The sequence below is a fragment of the Manacus candei genome, unplaced genomic scaffold (genome assembly GCF_025592945.1).
Source record: "Manacus candei isolate 608988 ecotype Guabito, Panama unplaced genomic scaffold, ASM2559294v1 h1tg000052l, whole genome shotgun sequence".
Classification (NCBI taxonomy): Eukaryota; Metazoa; Chordata; class Aves; order Passeriformes; family Pipridae; genus Manacus; species Manacus candei.
The window spans coordinates 4,600,504-4,621,638 of NW_026138100.1; the positions used below are offsets into that span (position 1 = coordinate 4,600,504).

The following is a 21,135-nucleotide window of genomic DNA, read 5'->3' on the forward strand; positions in this document are numbered from 1 at the left end:
CCATAAAATAATGATTTTAGATTTGAAGATGTACATATAATCTCAAATTCTGTTCCAGTTAAATATATTCCCCATGAGCTGCTTTATATAATATTCTTCAATATCTTTATTATTAGAAATTTGGTAGGAATATTTGTCAAGTAAAGAATGGTTATTGGTTGGAATAAATGGGAATAGATTTGAGAAGACCCAGTAAACTTTACTTGGCATCAAGACTGAGACAAAATGATTGTTTGACAAAATTGAAACAGTCAAGATATTTTTATGTTCTTCCTATTGTTCACTATTCTGGAAATCCTAAACAGAACTGCTATTGCTTTTTGTCTTCATTGCAACACTCACCTGCTATGCAAAATACCTATCGTGCTATTTTCATTAACATGGTACAAAAAAAAATGCAAAAGACCTTCATCTTCTCTTTCCCCATACTCACAACATTCACTCTGCCTGTTCACACAAAGGATGGGTATTAATGTGGGAACTGCCTGTCATCATAAAGCCTATTCAGTTGCAATCTATTTATTAACCCATGTCTCATGTTCCACTTTGGTTTTGCTGAAGTTCTAGACAGCTTTCCAATAGCTGAAGCAAAAACCAAAATAAAGTTATTTTCTACAAATAGCAACTGTCTCTGAAGATTAAAACTCTCAGGTGCATTGCAAGTTAAACCTTGTCTTGTTTAGCTCCAAATGCAGGGGAAAAAAACAAAACCCAAAAACATTCCTCGGTATTTTTTTAATGAAACCTTCCCAAAAATCAGTAGAGGTCTAGGATTATTACTACATGTATCAGCGGTCATCAGTCATTGTGAAAGCTCCAGGGACTTTACATACAGAGCCCAGACTCACAGACACAACCTCTCCTTGATCTGGGATCTTTTGCATCACCTCAGAACAGCTGAGATGTCAGCCCTAAGCAATGTCCACAACCTAAAAAACTCTGGACTTTTTTTAAATTTCTGTTTTAAACACATTTCTGTGGTTCAGCTTGCAAACAACTTGCAAAATATACTAGGTGTGACTACACATATTTCACAGTGGCAACAAAAACAAAATTTTGCAGTTTTCTGGAGGGCAGAGGATATTTATGATCATACCATAAAGTGGTTCAATATAGATGACACTAAAAAGTTCTGTATTTTCTGACATTTGAGAACATAATTTGCAGTTTTCATCAACCACCAATATACTTTACTTCTATGCATCATGAATGTGTATATCATACAGATTTTTCCATCAATTTAATTGTAGCTCTTGCTGTGTGACACGCACAAATTACCTATAGTTTGGGTGAGGACATAACTCTTTCATTTTATTAAAAAATGTAAGTAGGCAGAATGCAACTACACAAATTGTGAGGACATTATTGGCAAGAACATTATCTTTTGTCTTACAATAATTGATAATGATGTTGCAGCTGCGTTATTTTTCTCAGAATATCCCATTCAGTAAAACTGGCTTAGTCTAATGTTATCTTAGAAGAACAGTACAGCTACATGAAAGTATGATAATTTACAATCATCACCTTCTTTCAAGAAATCTAGAAGTTCATTATCATCATGTAGCTGGACCATAAAAATATATTCACTTCTGGAACACTTTCCTGTTTTAACTCTGTAGAAAAGCACAACAATCTCTCCAAGATGGATAAAGGAAACACATGCTGTACAACTAGAAGTGGTGGCATATTTGACTTCAGAATTTCAGGTCCACACAGTGGGATGAGACAGTGTTTTATCTTAGAAACTGCTCTATAATGTCTATTGGAAAGAGGAGGTTTTACTTCATATTTTATAAACAAATAATTTTATTTGTTATCACATATGCTTTCTATGTGTATAATTAAGATTTTGTTTCCTCCTGAGGGAATATTTGGAAAAGAAAGATAACTGGTGAGAGCTCTCACTCAGCCTCAGGAGCTTTTATTTGCATGAGAATGGGGGAAAAGAAGAAAAACTTTTCTTCACTACTCTTTCTTATTTCTTACTCTTCCTTCCTCTGAGCTTTCAAGGAACTGCTCTGCTATTTCTCCTTCTAGCCCTGGAAGATCAGGCTGTAGCACCTAAGAATCACAGTTAAAGCAGAACAGATAGAAAGAAAAACTGAAACAGCTAGAAAGAGAATTGATGGAGATCTGAAGGAGGAAAGACAACTGAACTTGATAGGCATTCAGATGGCATTTCAAGCATTTAAGCTAATGGAAGCAAAGTAGATTTGGAAACTTGACAAGTCAAAACATAAAGGCAAGCTAAATGTCAGAACTGGAGAACCGAAGTTCAGATTCTAGACACTAAACATATAAGCAATAGCTCATTCATACCAGAACTGTTTCATGTCTTAATGGAACTATTGTGCAAAACAATAACTTATAACCCAGGGAAGACACTCCAAATTAAAAACTGTTTGCTCGGAACTTAGTTTTTAGCTTTCAAGATTTTGTTCCTTATTTGTGGTTTCCTGGTAATACCAACATTTCCTTTTACTGCTTCCTTTCCATTTCAGCAACAGTTATTGCAATTCCAAAGAGGAACAGCTTCAGAACAGGACTGGTGAAACATTACAGTAAAGGACAACCCTATGCATAGGAAAAGACTGCAACACCTAGATTACACAGAATTACAAAAATAAGACATGTGGCTCATAAATAAATTGAAGGAGAAAAGTCAGAGTGTGGATAGCAAGTGTGAGGATGGCATGGGAACCTGCTGAAACTCCCCTCAGCAATCAACAGATTGTGGCCACACTCTGAGGGGAGGAAGAAATGATGGCAGGAAGGAAAAGCAATTATTTTTGGGGTATTTTTGTTTTGTGTTTTGGTTTTGGTTTTGTTTTTTTTTTTTTCTAAGAGGACAACAAAAAGATAGATCTATGATTGGTTTTGGAAACAGTGATGGGTAAATGGTTTACCAGCTAACTTCCCAGTCTGGAACAGCCTTTGAACGTGAGACTCCACAGTTCTGCTCCTTGTCAGAAGATCCCAGATAAGAGACGTTTGACACTTCTATATACATGCACAGTCTTGCAATAGTAGTAGCCTATAATTTTGTTAGTTTGTCAAAGGTTTTCAAATGTGCTTGGAATCACCTTCTCTTCTAAATGAAATTGTTCCTCTTCAAGACCAACCTATCTCATCAGAATTCCACTGAAAATTGCCAGAGAGAAGAAATCTCTAGTGTTTTGCTTGACATTTAGCTTGACAATGAAAGACTAAATGTATATGATAAGTAAAATACATTATAAATAAGAAGGTACCCTTCAGAGAGAGAGAGAGTCATTTGCCCAGTTCATGATCAGAGTATTAAGAGAGAATGCACAGAACAGGTCATGGTAGAAATGCCATGTGAATTCTTTAGACAAGTGTTCGCAAAGGAAGAAACCAGATTTTTCTGTGCCAGAAACCTACCTTTCTGAAACTGAAGTTAGGGTTGAAGAAGCCAGAAATCCAAAAGCCTCTCTTCAAATGTCCTAATATGGGAAGGATTTACTAAAATGTTGGAGAAGATCTCTGGGGCTCAGTTCAACTCACTTTGGTGTCATTGCTGCCACTGCCAATAGTAAGGGACTCCAAAAGGAAAACAGTGTGAACAAGCCAACAGCTCCCTTACAGGCACAAACCTGAGTGCCTAAGCACAACTGGCTTTAGAGTCCAAAGGGTGGTTGCAAACTCCTAATGACCTCTTATGGTAATTTCACTTTACAGATAGGTCTCATTAGGTACATCTCTGCTGAATTCAATAGCTTTATAATGCTTCATTGGGAATAAAACAAAATCCTACTATTTCCTCTGAAACATAAGGTCATTGTAGCTGTTGTACATAAGTAGAAGTCAATAATATAATTACATTTTTGATAGATTAATAATACATTGCTGAAGCCATGACTGCAATGTAGGTTCAAATGTATCTCAGCCTGATGGTCCTTCCAAGGTGATTTTGAGACCTTTGAGATTTTGAGAACTTTTCTCCTTGATTCTCTCTATATAAATACTTTATTTCATTACAGAAAAGTAACACCACTTTCCAAATTCAGGCCTAATAAATACTTCTTTTGAATACGATTCAGACAATCACCCCTTTATTTTATATCCATTTGTCTTTTAGAAAATCAACCAGAAATGTAAATCGAGCTGAAAACCCAGGTGGGTTGACAATTACTTCAAATGAGAAACATTGTCTGAAATCTTCTAAAACATTAATCAGAATTTAATGTCTAACCTCAAACAGGTCTGCCTCAAGTGACAGTGTTTAATAGCCTGGCTTCTGATGAGGATATCTAGACACTCAATACTATAAATATATAATAGATTTGTGTTCAGTCTGTGCACCTGGATTTTGCAATCTTTTCTACCCGAGTGAATGACTGACGTATGTCTATTTATGTGAGTGTTTTTTTCAAAAAATATCTCTCATCCTTTTCCAAACTGGGGCTCTTTTCTCCTCTATAATCAGGACTACCTCTTATTAGAGATAGAGTGGCCACAGTAGGGGTTTGGATTCAGATATTCTGATTCAATTTCTGGCTCTGCCACCACTTTTCTCAGTGATCAAGTCACACTACATATCACAGTGCCCCAGAACTCCTATCAACTAAAATGCAGATCATAAAACTGATCTTCCATTTTAAGTTTTTAAAGACCTGGTGACAAAAAAAAATTGCTGTGAACAAGCAGGCAAATGTCACTTGAGGTCTCTAATGACTATTCATAACCCATATTTTGAAAACCAATGATCTACTAAACAAACATGAAGGTGCAAAACATGATTCATCCTAATCTGTATTTTGGCATTCAATATTTGGCAGTCACAGTGCATGTTTTAAAGAGCACCTAAGGACATGCAGAAGTGAAGCAAGAGAAGTTTAATTAACCCATCATTCAAATCAGTGCTGAAACTCCTGCACAAATCATAGTAAGTTTTGGTTACAGTCAGTATGGTAACAGTCCTATTTCTAGGCAATATTTACAAAGAGGCCATAAATAGTTCAGGGATCAAAATAAAGCCCTTTCAGGAACATTCTTTACCTATACCTCAGCCATGATTTGGGAAAGCCAGTAGTTTTAGGAGTATCATTCCATTGGTATAAATCTCAAAGACAGCAAGAAATTTCAGAAATTAATTAAATTAATTGGGTATTGAAGGTATTTGACCTGATATACAGGACTGAGTGCTAGAACTGAACTGTAAATGCCTAGCCAAGAGAACCAACAGAACCATAGAATTACAGAATGGTACAATGGTTTGGGTTGGAGGGGACCTTAAAGATTATCTAGTTCCAACACCCCTGCCATGGGCAGAGACACCTTCTACTAGACCATGTTATTCAAAGCTCCATCCAACCCGGCCTGGAACACTTCCAGGGATGGAGCAACTTCTCTGAGCAACCTCCCTCATAGTAAAGAAGCTCTTCCTACTATCTAACCTAAATCTACCTTCTTCCGGTCTGAAGCGATTCCACCTTATCCTATCACTAAATGCCCTTGTAAAAAGTCCCTCTCCAGCTCTCTTGTAGCTCTAATACTCTAGGAATTACTCAAGCTCAGTAAGAAGACACCAGCTGTTCAGACCTACATAGGCTTGCTCAAAACGAGTGAATGCACAGTGACACCCTGAGGTACCTGTAGTATGAACAAGTGGCAGACAGAGCTGGAGACACACCAAAGACCCTAGATTTAATTTAAAATTAATTAGTAATTTATATGGAGACTGCTTCATTGCTATATCTACTCCCAAAAAATATCACAAATAAAATAACTCCTAAGTAGGAATTTTTAAGAATGAAAAGGCCAAAAAGAAAATGTAAACAAGTATACAGATATAATTACCTTTACAATCTCAATAGTGTTCAATAGTAAAACATTAGAAATTCTGCAATATTGTTCTTATTTTTTATATATCTAATTATAGCATATAAATAAGCATAAGACAGTTTGTCTGATTTCCACTTCCCATTTTGGGACTGTAAAGGTCTTAAACAACCATGTATAAATTCAGTGTTGAATCTCCTTTGAATAGGTGGCCTAAAAAAAGACCTCCTGGAGTTCCTTCTAGCACAGATGGTTCTGTGAAGTGGAATAGGAACAAAAAGTATTTTTGGCTAAGGTGTTCACAACAGTGGTCTCTCCCTTTTTGGGGGCAAAACAGTGGAACACTATATTTTGGGGCAATTCAATGTCACATAAAGGGGGGGAAAAGTTCCACCAAAAAATCTGGTTTCAATTCCATCTTTTTTTCCACTGTAAACTGCTGTAAACTCACAAAACTGTGCTTCAAATGTTGCTAGAACACATGTTTTCAGCCCATCAATTACAACTTTAAAAAGTACATTTCCTCTTACGTTTATCAGGCTCCACCTACACAGTTATTTGGCTGAGTACAGAAGAGTATGTCTAATAGATATCATAAAGTTTCTCCTCAAAAGCCCAGAATTATTTCACATCCACAGTCCATTTTCATTCATTCACGAATTTTTCTTTATAATATAATATTTAATTGAAGATAATTACATGGAAAACTAGAAGGCCTTGTGCTCTTTCAGTGGTTGCACCAGACATCAATTTACCTCTACTTTTGAAAATTATTTTAATAACTCTCTAGCCTTTTTTCATTAATAAATATAGCATTCAGCAAGGAAGCATAGCTCTCTCCATTTAAAGACAAAAATTAGCAAGGTCCTTCTCTGAGAGGATGGAAAATTTGCCAAATGTTTTTCTCTTTTCCCTGTAAAAATTTATCTTAAACTTCAGCGAGACTGTCACACTGAACCAGATTGAATTCCATGTGATTGCACTGGAGAATGTAAGAGAAAAGCCTAAAGACCCCAGTGTCTAGGACTCAATGAAAGTTTCTACAGTCACCTGGCATGTGGTTACAGCACCCTGTTACAGCAAACACAGACTTTTATTCCCTGAGCTGTACCACAGTGATCTCTGAAATATTCTCAGACACTTTGTGAGAGCAACACTGAAGGATGTAGGCTTCAAGTGCACTGCAATTCTGGACTTTCATTATCACAAGAATCAACCCTCAGAATCTTCTCTCTACAACATGAAATTTCAGGTTGTCCAAAGACAGTACATACCCCTGGTTGTATATGTAATGACCATCTTGATCTAGCACATGAGCACTCAAATCCTTGATGGCCACATTTCACATGACTTCAGATTAGGAAGCTCGATAACTGAAAGAATTACACAGTTTTCAGGATGGCTAAACATAGACTATCTTGCAAATAACTGATTTTTCATTAAGGATCTAACATTTAACATTCTGGCACACTTTTTCCATAGCCACTAATCCCACTAATACTGTGTTGTTCAGATCACACAGAATATTCAATGATTAATCTGACTTGTCACACATTGAAAGGAGGGGACGAATGTATCATGCTAATATAACTAGAAACCCCCATTCACGCACCACACTAGAAAAACACTTAATTAAAAAATAGCGATAAAAATAAGGTACTTCTGGTTTCGTAAAATTAGGTTCTTTGGAGCCAAGTCATCAGAAAGTCATTAAACCAATAAAGAAATGGAAAACTAGGTCCAAATCCGAGCAGAGATTACCTGCAGCATACACATGGTTGGAGCTTCAGGGTTGCAACTGTTGTAACAACTCCATTTGGACGATGGGAGTCCCCCCATCATGTGAAATAATAAGTTGGAATATAGTTTTCCAAACCAGAAGAGAAAAAGCTTCAAGAAGGCATCAGTAGGTCATAATAAAAACAAGGCTACTCTTTCCTGCTACCTAACAGAAGAGGGACATGACAAGGACCTTTGTTCTATGTGTCCACTTTATCCTCACTTACAAACAGGGGAGCACACACTAAATAATAATATATAATTTTAAGGTCTTCTGGGCTTATTCGGAGAGTGAAGCATTTGGATAAAATATAACAGCTGTAAATTATGCCTCGGATGCTGACTGCAGCAGCAGAGATTCTGGCAGCCTAACTGTCTCTTGAAGAAGCACAGTTACAAACTTGCAAATGTAAGAGGAGAGAAAGAAAATAACTCTTCAGTACTGAAAGAAGTTTTTAAAAGATGTAAGAACAGTGGAACAAAAAAAAAATCAATAAAATTTCCACAGAAACTCATAAATAAATGTTCCTACCATACAGCTCAAGAGCCACCTGAAGCCTGCATCTTTTCTAAATGAAGCCCCAAAAACATATTTCAGTTGTGTCCACTCTACTAAAAATTATAACTTTTCTATGCTGTTTTGTAACCTTCTATGAGAAAAGCATCAGCAACCATAGTCTATATCCTATGTTTAGAGTTATCAGAGACATTAAATCAAGATTTTGTCTACCTTCCCCCACATTTACTGAAACTCAATAATTAATAGGAGTTGTTACTCAGAAGTTAAATGACAGATAAAAATCACAGGTTAGCAACTTTGACAATGTGTTAAGAAACCTCAGCTAACTTAGTGCAGAAGTAAAACTGAGATTATATTCAGAGAAAATAAATATTACAGCTGTTTTCCACTATATCTAGAAGGCATATCATCATAATCAAATTGTGGAGATAGACATGGAAGTGAGATAAGATACAACTGAATATTCAAATGTGTGACAGAATTAATGCTTAAGAAAAAGGCAAATCCTTCAATATGGACAAGAAGAGATTATTTAAATTAAAAGATTCAATCACAAGAACTATGAATTATTAGAGAACGTTGTGAACCTTGAGTTAACCAGAGCTACATGATACGTGTGTTGAAGAAAAGTGTTATTATAAGATACCTATTAAAACACAAAAGCTTAAGACATCTCCTCAGAGAAAACAACAACAACAACAAAAGAAATTTAAGGGTTATCACTTTAAAGTTAACCAGACAGCATAACAAGCCAGAGAGAGTTAAAGAAGTGTTTGGATCATACTCTCCGGCACCTGGTGTGACTCTTGGGGATGGTCCTGTGCAGGGCTAAAGGTTGGACTTGATGATCCTTGTGGATCCCTTCCAAATCAGTATATTCTGAGATTCTGCAATCTTCATCTAAGAGAAATGTGACAATTATAAAGGTCTACCTTTAGAAGAAAAGTTTTTCCTTCCATCACATCTATTCAGACAATAGGGGATCAGTAATGACTCCAGAAGGATCTTGGATACTTTATTTCATCTACTTTGACTTTCCCCTCTTTGAATACTTCATCTGCAGGCGTGCCACATTTATTACGTACAACTGAGGAATCTCAAGAATTTTTTCCAAGACTCCATAAAATAAATATTTTTAAATTCTCGTCTATAAACCAATGATGACTTCGGGTCATTATCCTATAGGAGCGGACACAACTTATGCTGATCCTGATTTTCTTGTGTTTAAATTGTGAGTTGAGTTCCTTAAAAAAAAAAAACAAAAAACAATCCACAACCAAAAAGCCCACAACAGCCAGTTGCTGCAGTGACCATAGAAATCTTACAGCAATGTAAAAGGAAAGAAAGAAATCCAGAGAACTTTTCTCCAGAACATCTATATTTCAAAGAAATTTGGACAGAATTACAGTCTTTTTTTTGGACTACTTTAATGTAAATAATAATAGTTGAGGATTCTTCACAATTTTTATATGAGTAAAACAATTACATGTGGAACAGTCAAAAACCTATTACAACGTGCATCTTAGAGAAGAGATATGAACAACTGGTACAGTGGATCACTAATTAAATACATGTAAGCATAACTGGATGTAAATGTGCCAAGTGAAAAATGTAATATCATCAACATAAAACATCATTATATATCCTAACTATGATCTGCCATATGTACGAAGGTCAAAGCCAAAGGTGCATGGCAAATTTATGTATGGGATTTTATGATTTTAGTTTGCCTTATCTAAAACTCTACCTTCTCCAGATCATAGCTGTGATACTAATTACATATATTTTACTTTAAAGAGCTCTGGTTGTATATACCAGGATGTTAAGACAGAAAAAGAAAAATGTCTGGACCAATACACTAAATCTCATGAAAAAAATCAACTACTGTCTTAAGTGTTAGAATTAAAAAGAGATTTTACACGCTCTTCCTGCTTGCTCCCAAAACTGAGATTAACAAAGTCAGTCTCAGCTGTTTACTAATCTTTGAGTTAGAAAAATGCAGATGCAACCTCGAAATGCATCAACAACTCACCAGTTATCCTTTACTTTTTCCCCTTTGCATTTTCTCCCAAGATTCCTAGACTTGACCTACTTTGACTGGACTTAGAAATAATCTTTTGTTGCGAAAAGGACAAACATGATGAGCTACTTCTCTCTCTTGCTCCAGATTTTTTGTGACATAAGTAAGCATTAGGTGTGCCAGAGAAAGGGAGAGTCAGTCTGTAATTTAATTAGCTCTTTTCACATTAAAGACATAGGATCTAATCCCTTCTCTTCTGAGCACATTGCTAATTTTTTCCTATACATATAAGTTTCAATATAGCTACTGATTACTCTTCATTAATAAAAGCAATCTGATATTTTTAGTAGGCTACAACAAGGTCTTCTTTTGCTTTCCAGTTACTATGAAATGTTATGATTACCTATTCTTTAACGTTCTTAATTCCTAGGAGCATGGCATTTTCAAAAGGATTAAAAAGAGCAGACTTCTGTCTGCTTCTGACAAACATAAGGTACTATAACACAGAGGAGAAAGGAAGGTATCATGATCGATCCAAAACTATGTTACAAAAAACCTCTTCTATCTAGGAAGACAACATAGTCATTTTTCAGTATTGTCATGTATTTCTAATTTTGCATCCAAAAGTTAAACATACAGACATATGTTAAATGTGCAGAAATGAAGTATCTTACTGGTATTCCACGTCAGTCTAAGCATTCAGTGCCCGATTCTTCTTCTCTGACATCATTATTACATAAGTATGTTCCAAGAAAGTGGCATTTAACTCAGTTTTTATGAAACAATCCTTTAATATGGTTGGATTAAATTAACTCATATCTAAAATATGTGTACAGTACTGGACCTGAGGAATTTACTTTCCCTTCCAGTATTCACAGAACAAGTATTACACATTCGGAAGTTTATTTTAATGAATACGGACTAATTGGAGCCTACCAATGCTCTTCACACTGAACTACAAAATGCTGCAAAATCTTGTGTTAACTTACATTCATCAGAATCTGAAGTTTACCATGGGAGACCAAAAAAATAATGAGTTAAAAATAATAACAGAAGAATTCTAATTTCACTGAAGTCAATGTTCTTATTATTTCAGATGCAGATTTGGGCAAGATAACATGGTATTAGGGAGTTTTTAATTTTTTATTTAATCACTCTTTGATGTAATACACTTCAGCTCAATAAAATCAGTTACTTCCTCCTTTAGTTAAAAACCAGAACAACTGCCCAATGAAGTTGAAAGACAGGAAGGCAGACAACAATGCTGCGGATTTGTTGATGGCTGTGTACATACCACCTTTCATCATTCCCACTTCATAGCATTTTCTCAGTCGACAAGCCTGGCAACTCTTTCTTCTGTTCTTGTCGATGGTGCACTGGTTAGTAGCAGGACACATGTAGTCATTGTGCCCTGCAAAAACAGAGGGAAAGTAAGGACGTGGTTATACCCAGACACAACAAAACAGACTGTAATAGTCCCTTGTTTTTCACTGAGTATTTAGTACATCATCTAACACCTTAGGAAGAAGGTAGGGTTACCATCATAACCTGTCATAAAAGTATTGATACAGATTGTGAACCAACATCTCTTCACCACACATTTATTCACAAGTTCTTTAAAAGTAAAAACACAAATTAAAACTTCTGTGGGCTAATTAAAATAATGAACAATTGAAGCAGTCACAAAAGAGGATAGATTAATATGAACAAGTGCCTTGAATTTCTTGCTTTTAGCCTAAGAAATACAATGCCATCTGGTTGTGTGTGCATGTTGATGTTTAACCAATAGACTGCACAAAATGAGGTTTATAAAATTTAAAAGGTCTATGCACATAAGATTTTATCTACCGCAGTCTGGGGCAGTTAAGGAACAAACAAAAACATAAAACAGAAGCAACAATTGTTAATTAATTAATTGTACCTCTTGGATAAATATCACTAATTCCAACTGCATGTCTGATATATGCAAAAACTTTCAGTCATGACAAGTTCTAAAATTACCGCTGAAACCAAGCTTGTTACTGGTATCTTTTCCTTCAGAGCTCCTCTTCCTCATTTATTAGTCTCCACATCTCAATATTAGTAACAAGGATTTTTAGCATACCATAATTTGTTACTGCCAACAAGCCTCTATTCTAATTTGCTCTTAAAAATGTGTCCTTAAATCTGCTACAAAATTATTTTCCAACCATAGACAAAGTTTAGCAAGGACGAAAAAGACTTCAAAATTATCTCATCAGTGCTCTGTATTCATCTGAACACAGCTAAGGTACAGCACACAACAAGAAGAACAACAAAAAAAATATTGCAGAACTGTTTGTTCTTTCTTTCAGGTCGAGGGATCAGCTTGAGGTAGAGTGGAGGTTTGACAGAGGCCTTGGTCTAATCAAATCATCTATCCTTCACTACGAATTAGAAAATAAAGTAAAAATTACTATCCAATTACACCAGGAACATCTGCTCTCTAATGCTGCATAACTGGGATCTCATAAAAATAAGTAGCCAAACTGTAAAATTATTAAGAGGGGGACAGCTGACTACACACTCACTCCAACAGACGGAATTATTATATTTTAGGTCTATTGGACAGAATAGCACAATTCTGGAAAAATATGTACCCACATGCTTCACTCCAGGACTGAGGTAAAAAGGCACAACTGAAACATCACCTCAACGCAGCATGAAAGACCATTTTAATTTTCAGTTCCTCTGGTGGGATACAGACTATTCTATATCTGATTCAAAACTTCACATGTAAGGAAAATAAAATCAAGTCAGAAAGAAAACAGCCTCAACCATGTATGCATTATCTACAGGGAAAAGAAGCAGAAAAAGAAAGCCATGTTTTTAAGAAAATGCACTTTTACTGGGTCATACTAAACAGCAGCAAAAGACTGTAGCACCTGACCTCAATCACCAGCCTTGTTTCATAAGCCAAGCTCAGAAATAGCATGAGATAAAGATGGAAAACTTTAATTACTCTTTTTAAAAGCAAAGAAAAACTTTGGCAGAGTAGCTAATCTTCTTCCTAGTGAAGTTAAAAGGTAAATTCACATGGTGAATGATTGCAGGCTTTGAAAACAGCAAATAATTTAGAACATCATTTAGGTCTCTCTAAAATAAGCAGATAAATGTTCCCACTAAGGTCAAAGATGAACACATGCTTAATGCCTTTGCTGAACTGGCTGATGCTCATAATGTTCAAATCTCCAAAGAAAAAAAAAAGAAGCGACTATGCAAAAACCAAAAATCAAGTAGAATCAATATCAGCAGGATGGCCATCCTTTTTTGCTGTGCTTATGTAGGTGATAATCTTCTCCTTTGCTCTGAATCTATATTTCCTTATGCAAACTTTGTTTGGAAATAGGCACCTGGTTTGCAGACTAGTACATAAAATCATCCTATTTTTAATAGAGCTACAGTTCCTACATTCATATCATCATATTTTTCCATTTGAAGAGCTTTATCTTGAATTTACAATTTTAAGGCTATCATAATTAGTGTGTTTGCATATGCATGATCTGCTGTCTAGACAATCCACTGTTCTTTCAAAGTGCTTGATAGACTTCACAGAATAAAGACTGTAAAATTTGGCTGCAAAAAAAGGAATATATTAGGATATATTGGGTCATATTAATAGAACAAGAGCAATTAACACAGAATTATTTTTTTCTTAAATGTGTAAACATTTGCCATATTATATTCTAATAAATGCCAAGATTAGCTGGAGGGAATGGTAAGCTTAAGCAGTACAAAAGTTGTACAAAAAAATGAACTAAAGAAACCAATATGCTGGTGTGTCAGCTTTAGAATGCTTAATGACAACTTTACAAAGCCAATAAAGGAACATTTTTGTCATGTGAATTTTGTGTGACACCTAAACTGTGATGGTTGCATTGACTCATCCTGTATTTTGAAAAAGTCAGTAACAATTATTATCCTTTTACTAATATGCACTTTACCTTTAATGATTCTTTTATTTTCAATCCTCAAGGCACACATATTTCTTAAACTATTCTTTATCTATCTGCATAAGGCTACGAGGTTAGCCATTGCCTTTGGAAGCACCAGATCCTTCTGTGGTGCTATTCTGTGAAATTAGCAACATTTTCATACATGTCAGCTAGGATGAAAGGAAGGCTAGAGTGTAGATTTTATCCACACCTTAAGGTGCCAAGCAAGTGACAAGTGGGAAGACTGCAGTTGAAAAAATAAACCTTGAAAAGAATAGCCTCACTAGTAAGTGGAAGGTTTACCTTAACAGCAAAAAGAAAAAAAAAAAGAAAAAGAAAAAAAAAAAAAAAGAAAAAAAAAAGAAAAAGAAAAAAAAAAGAAAAAGAAAAAAAAAGGCACCTGGACATTGCATATGCTAACCCAGTAAAAACAAATGTTGAATGAATTAAAATAAAAATCTACACCAATTTTAAGTTAAAGTGCCCCAATAAAACTGCACTGATTAGTTTTAAAATCCCCCTCTTTCCTAACAGATTTCAGAGCCGAACAGAAGGTTATGCCTAATTCCTTTATAAGCACAGACACTTAAATTCACAGTTTAATTACCCTCAGACAAGGTCTCTGGAGTTGGAACTTGGGTTCTCTTAGCAGCTACCCAGGACTGTCGAGGAGATTAATCTTCTTTCTGGTTTTAAACTAGCAACACATTAGTGCATGTGACAGTAAGGAAAAGGGCCTAGAAGACTGTAAAATATACTTCATTTGCATCCAGTGTGGAAGTCCTCCTTTTGCACATACCTCAGAAAGAAAGATTATGAGATATCCTGAGTTGGAAGGGACCCACAAGGATCATCAAGTCCAACTTTGGGCCCTGCCCAGGACCATCCCCAAGAATCACACCATGTGCCTGAGAGCGTTGACACACATTAATCACAGAACTACTGAAGAATGAGAAAGGAGGAAAGATTAAAATCTATATACTCAATTGTATTATGTCCTTCAACTATGTCATGTAGCTTCCACACTGTGTTTGCCTTCTAGTGTCTTCATGTATGCACAGCACTGCTCACATGTGCAGTTAATTCAAGCCAAAAGATTATGATACTGACCTTTCCTTAAACCTTTCCATATACTAACAGGAAAAATGAAGAAGGAAGGAGAACGGGCACTGCATGAGGATACCAAACCTGCTGTCATCTGACCAGTATAATACTGCATGAACTTATATATTGAGAAAGGATGACCTATAAAAAGTCACTATTTAACTTTATAAATCTATAAATATAAAATTATATTTTCTATTCCAGTAGATAATTTTGAAGTTTATATTATTGGCCTTAGTCCTAAAATTTCAATTGGTGCTTCACTACTACTTCAGGATTATGATACCATGTGCAAAGTCTACTTCTACCACAATTCCACTCCAATGTTTCTAATTTTAGACAAGGTAACAAAACAGAAAGTATATTTTTTCTTCATGACAAATAAAAAAAGATGAAAATACAGATCCTATCTCTACAAAATCTGGCAAGGAGTGTAACATCAAGTTTCTATTTCCCTAGCTAATAAATCACAATTGTTTTAAATCCTTGGCACATGATTAAAACAACAGCTGTGTTAAAGGGAAAAGCTCCCACAATGTATTACTCACAACCATCTCAGTATGATCCCTCCAGAGACAAAAAGCATTTTCAGAGAGAGCTGTAGGCAACACATGGCCGTCTTATTCCCATAGACTTTGAATGAATCTCTTGTATTTTTAGCTTCCCAGATAATTTGAGCTAAAATGGGAAGGGGTAGAATTCTACTACAGAAAACTCCCACAACTAATATAAAGAGGCCAAGAAGTTAAAGGTATCGCAAATTACTCCTGTGCACTTAATATACAATCCTTATCAACAAGAAAATTAATATAAGTGCATTTTTATTCCAGTTATAACAACAGGTTTGGATCTTCAGTACCTGAATAGTTCCTGGTATAATGTATTTTTCAAGGAGCTGTAATGTAGTTATCCTCAGAGTACCCTTGCAAAGAAATTTCAAATATTTTTATTTTACTGGGGAGAAGAGGGGTGTGATAAAGGATTCTCACTGCACAGAGCATGCAGTGGACACGGGCATTTCTAAGCACAGTGACTTCTCTGCATTGAAGTCTGTGCAACTGAAACTTCAGTACAGTCAACTGCTGGTTTGTTAAATTATTATTCTACTCTTTGACATCAGTATTTTGACCAGAAAAAGACCATTTTCTGCCTATGTACTGCTTTCTCATGTAAAGTAAAACTAGTTATTCTCTTCTTTAATTTACTGATATATATCTGTGATTCTTGATTTTGCTTGCTCATACCATAATACCATCCATGCTCCACAGAAGAGAAGGGTCAACTAACACATCTTAATCTCTTGTCCTGCATATGTCTAGCCACATTTTAAAGTGGGGAATAGCTGTGTTATTTGTAACAAAGGAAGCCCAACTACTTCAACAGTTTGTCATTAAACTCATTAAATTCATTAAAATCAAATCTTTGAGAGAAATACATCATCTTATTCAAAAGATTCAGGCAATAAATTTAACTGCATCTGCTACTAAATTATACCACCAGTTAATTGCCACTCTAGTTCTTTTACAGTAATTCCAAACTAGCACACATGCTTAAATAAAGCTTGTTAATAATCTCCTTTCGGAAATAAATTATGTCATGCACTTCCAGTACATTTATCATTTTAGTTACTTGACACAGTTTTCTCTAGCTTGATTTCCACTTTTCAAAAGTGACTGCAATGGACAACTCAACCTACAGAAAGTCTGAAAGCCTGTGGGAGTGGAACTTATGGAGCCATTTTAAATTAATAAACCCACCTCAGTTAAAGGAGGTTACAAAAACATATTTCCTGTCACAGTCTCTAAAATGAAGTGGAACAGTTAAGCACTTTCCTGCTGGACAAAAAATACATGTTCTATTGCAATTTTTAAATGTAAAGCTCTTTTTTTCTTCTGTGTGGATATTTCGAACTGCTGACAGGCTCAGCCCTGAGCTAGGAATAATGTGAGTTTCCAAATGAAATATCCATTAAACACTTGCAACATGCAATACTGTTTAAGATATTTTTGTTCCTTGACATGGCACAACAGTCATATTCTAGAGGAAATAAAACTCCATTATAGATGATAATACAGGATACATTAAGTACAGCTTCTAAATGCTAGAAATTTTGTCTAGGAGGTGGGAAAAGCTTTGGACCTGGCAGTGCAAGAACCAGTGATCATTTATAAAATCAGATAACAATCAGTGAGAGTTCTCTACTCTCTGGTAATGTGTGTTGCCCAACTTCAGAAAGGTTTTCAACATTGCCTGGGGTGGCATTTCATATGTCAGTTAGGAAAATATAGTCTAGATGATTTCAGAAAATCAGTCTCAGGGAAGAACTATCAGAGTTCACTGTTACAATGGAAGCTGATATTGAACGAGGCTCCATAGTGTCTGCCCCGAATCCAGTTCTATAAAGTGTTTTCCTTACTGATAGGTAGTGATCCGGAGTATTAATACTATTAAATGTTATTCATTTGTAAATGACATTTATATGTGTTAGAAGAACAGAGAAAAGACCAGACTACTCTGTTAGACAGAGAAATAAATTGCAGTAGACTACAGAATAAGAATTACAAATTATCTTGGCAAACTGTAGATAGCACATGGGGAAAAAACAGCATAAAAGTAATGACTGGTACAAACCTCTACATTAAAATGGGAATAATCAGATTCACAAAACAAGATAGAAAATAAGTGGTTTCTTCTCCAGAAAAGTATGCTTGAGTTGATTCTGCATCACACCTTGATTATTGATTATGAAGAGTGTGATGTTTTTGTAAATAAGGTAAACATTACAATGTGATGCACGTAGACAAATACCACCAGCTGGGCTTGTAAGGTAATCCTAGTGCTCTGTTCAGTACTTGTAAAACACCATATAGAAGGAAATCACATTTAAAAAAAAAAGAAAACAGTACAAAGTGGAGAATCTCCAAAGCAGAGCAACTAGAAGATTAGAAGTTTAGGAAACTAAACCTATAAGAAAATGTTGAATAAACTCTGCTTCTTTGGGTTAGACAAAACAGAATAGGGGTTTTTTTCAAGTGTAATAGCAATCTTCCATGCTTTAAAGGCTGTTGCAGAAGGAAAGAGAACATTTGTTTTATGTGGTATGACTGACAGGAAAATAACCGATGAGCTTATTTACTGCAGGTTACTGCAGTATTCCTGCAGGTTACTGCAGGAAGGAAGATTCAACTTTCATAGTAGCCTTCAAAGATAAGGAGAAAAAAACATTGGATCAAGCTACAGGTTTTAAAAAGCAGTTCAGTAAACATACAAAGGAATTGGCAGCAGCTGATCCTATCACAGAACAGAAAGATGGACTAGAGCTCAAGGTCCACTGCAACCCTATGACTCTCTTAGGCAATGAAAAATGAGGAAGTATCTTGGATACATCTTAAGTCACTACTTTATCCATTCTGAACACTGCACTTAAAACTCATTAGAAAATTACCACATTCAAAACTGTCTTACTAGGAAAAAAGAGGTATTGACTCTTACCTTTCAATAGCACCCTAATTTCTGAAACAACAACATCATCAATTAGACTGCTGAAATTTAAAATGCAAATTAGGGAACAATGATCAGAGCACATCCCTTAACTCAAGGGACACTGGAGAAAAACTACTAAACCCATAAAAATAAATAAAAAGAAGTTCCAGAGAAATCTCGCTAACCGTGAGTGGCTAAACCCAGGTGAACTTTCCAAATACACATTTTCTAGCCTTCAAACTTCCAACAGTCTCCTAGCACTCCAACTGTAACCATGAGTTTTCCACTCTGAGACTAGATACCCATCTGCAGCCCCCTCTTTGTTGGCTGCTAGTCTCACTTAGGTCCATATTCTGTAGTTTGGCTGACAACTCATAGTACCAATGTACAAGCAGTCTTAGTAGGGAGTTTCTGCCTTCTTGGCTGCAGGATCTGAGCTGTTATAAAACAGATTACAAAAATACCATCAAAATAAAAGACAATAATGGAAAATTAAAGGGAAGACCTCAGAAATCTCCCAAATTGACAATTGCTGCACTGCACCATTACCTAAACACCCACTTATTAGGCATATTTTACCAGTAAAATTCTCACCAACTAAGATGAAAATATGTATATATTACCACCCTTCTTCACATTACATACTTTCAACAAAGTACAGCTCTATCACTGTGAAATTCAAACAACTGATAACACTTGAAGCTGACTGCCAAAACTCTCCTACTTGATGGTCAGAAGGTATAACTGGTAATTAAAATCCATGTTCAAGCCACAAAAGTAAAATACTTCCAGCTTCAAGAATTCCTACACTTTGAAGATCATTATATCTTGGTGATCAAGACATTAAAGGCAGGCCTCTGGAATCCCTCAGCATGGGAATCTGATTCTCAGATGCCAACCTGTTCTTGCCATCCATTCTCAGATGCCAACCTGTTCTTGCTGGACTGGTAATGCCTCCCATGATTTAGTAATTTTTAGCTGAATATTTGTGAAATATACCTAATTTTTGTCTGAGTATACAGCTGTAAACAAAGGCAGAGAAGATGCACCTGGAAAACATCAGAAGGGCTTATGAAGAGGAAATGGAACTGAGGATTTCTAAAATACTTCAGCACTTCTGAATTCAAGAAACTCTCCAATGTAAGGAGTTACCCCTTGTTTGTTCTGAATCCCTTGTGTTCCCACTGGGGGCTCACAGCCCCCCATATGTTGGATGCACCCCAGAGATAGTATGAGTAATTCCTTCCTGGCTTGTACATTTTGGTGGCTATCCAAAAAAACAAGAAAATTATAAGGGAGAAAGAATGCGTGAGTCACAAGGGGATTTTTAATTTGTAAATGGCATTTGTGAGGCTGATGTTGAAATACATCATCCAGTTCTGCAATCCAAATTTTAAACAGGATGTTATGGGTGTGGGGCGGAATCAGAAAAGGTAGAAAGATAAAGGACTCAGAAAATAGAAATATATACAGAAGGAAACTGAAACATTTTAGTTCACTAGTGATATCAAGGTGATTTGATTGTAATGACTTAATTTCTAAGAACTTCCCACAGGAGAAAGATAGTAGTTACTACGTCTGGTTCATGGATGTGATGTAAAACCCAAAGTAATACACCCTAGAAGTATAATTTTTTAGCAGATGGGAGGACAAATCATTAGAATAAGCCTCCATTGTAAGAAAGTTCTTGAGCCCATAGATAATGGCTGGGCATCTTGTAAACTACTCAATTCCATCAAGTTACTGGGCTCTGTAGACGGATAGCATATAAAGTTTATATTGAGAGAAGAACAGACTAAATTATCTAAAAGCCCTTTTTGTTCTTAAAATCCATAAATATTTTAGTAGAGAAGTACAGTGTGCTGTGATGTGATTGCTTGTTATGCTTCTGGAATCAAGTCACTTGACCAAGTACACTCCTGAAGGCTACATATGCTGGGTGAAGAATAAAGCACTCTTCTATCACAAAGTAATATGGTATTCTTGATGTCATATGACCTTTCTTTCCCATGAAAGATTTTACAATGATATCCACCTGCACTGAGATTTCTCAAAACAAGCTCCCAAATCACTTCTGGGACATAAACTAGCAAAATAGACTGACATAGGCAGTTTCAGGAGGGAGTTGAGGTTTTCTACCAACCATCTGTTGTTTAAACAAAACTGAAAAGTTGCACATATAGAGACAGTTGCTAATTCAAGTCACCTTTTAAGCTTTAACTCTTTGACAGCAGAGAAAATCACCTTAGCATTTAAAATTCACTAAATATTACCAGACATATTCCAGTTCCCCTGGAAAAAAATGAAGCTACCTATCTTCACCTCAGGTAAGTTCCAACGCAGATGTGAGTTTTCACAAAATTTAAGTATATACTTATGCAAGTAAGTATAGATACCTCAGATATCATTAACAGATACACAAAGGAAATGGATTACCACATATAGCTTGTTCATGTCTATCCTTACTTTTTCCT

The 21,135-nt window shown here is 35.7% G+C and overlaps 1 protein-coding gene across 1 annotated transcript in view; it reads right to left on the reverse strand.

The window, feature by feature from the left end:
• ESR1 (estrogen receptor 1) overlaps positions 1-21,135 on the reverse strand; it is a 153,992-nt gene that overhangs the window by 51,006 nt on the left and 81,851 nt on the right. The window contains 1 exon segment of the mRNA XM_051801657.1: positions 11,416-11,532. Coding sequence (XP_051657617.1) covers positions 11,416-11,532 — 117 coding nt within the window.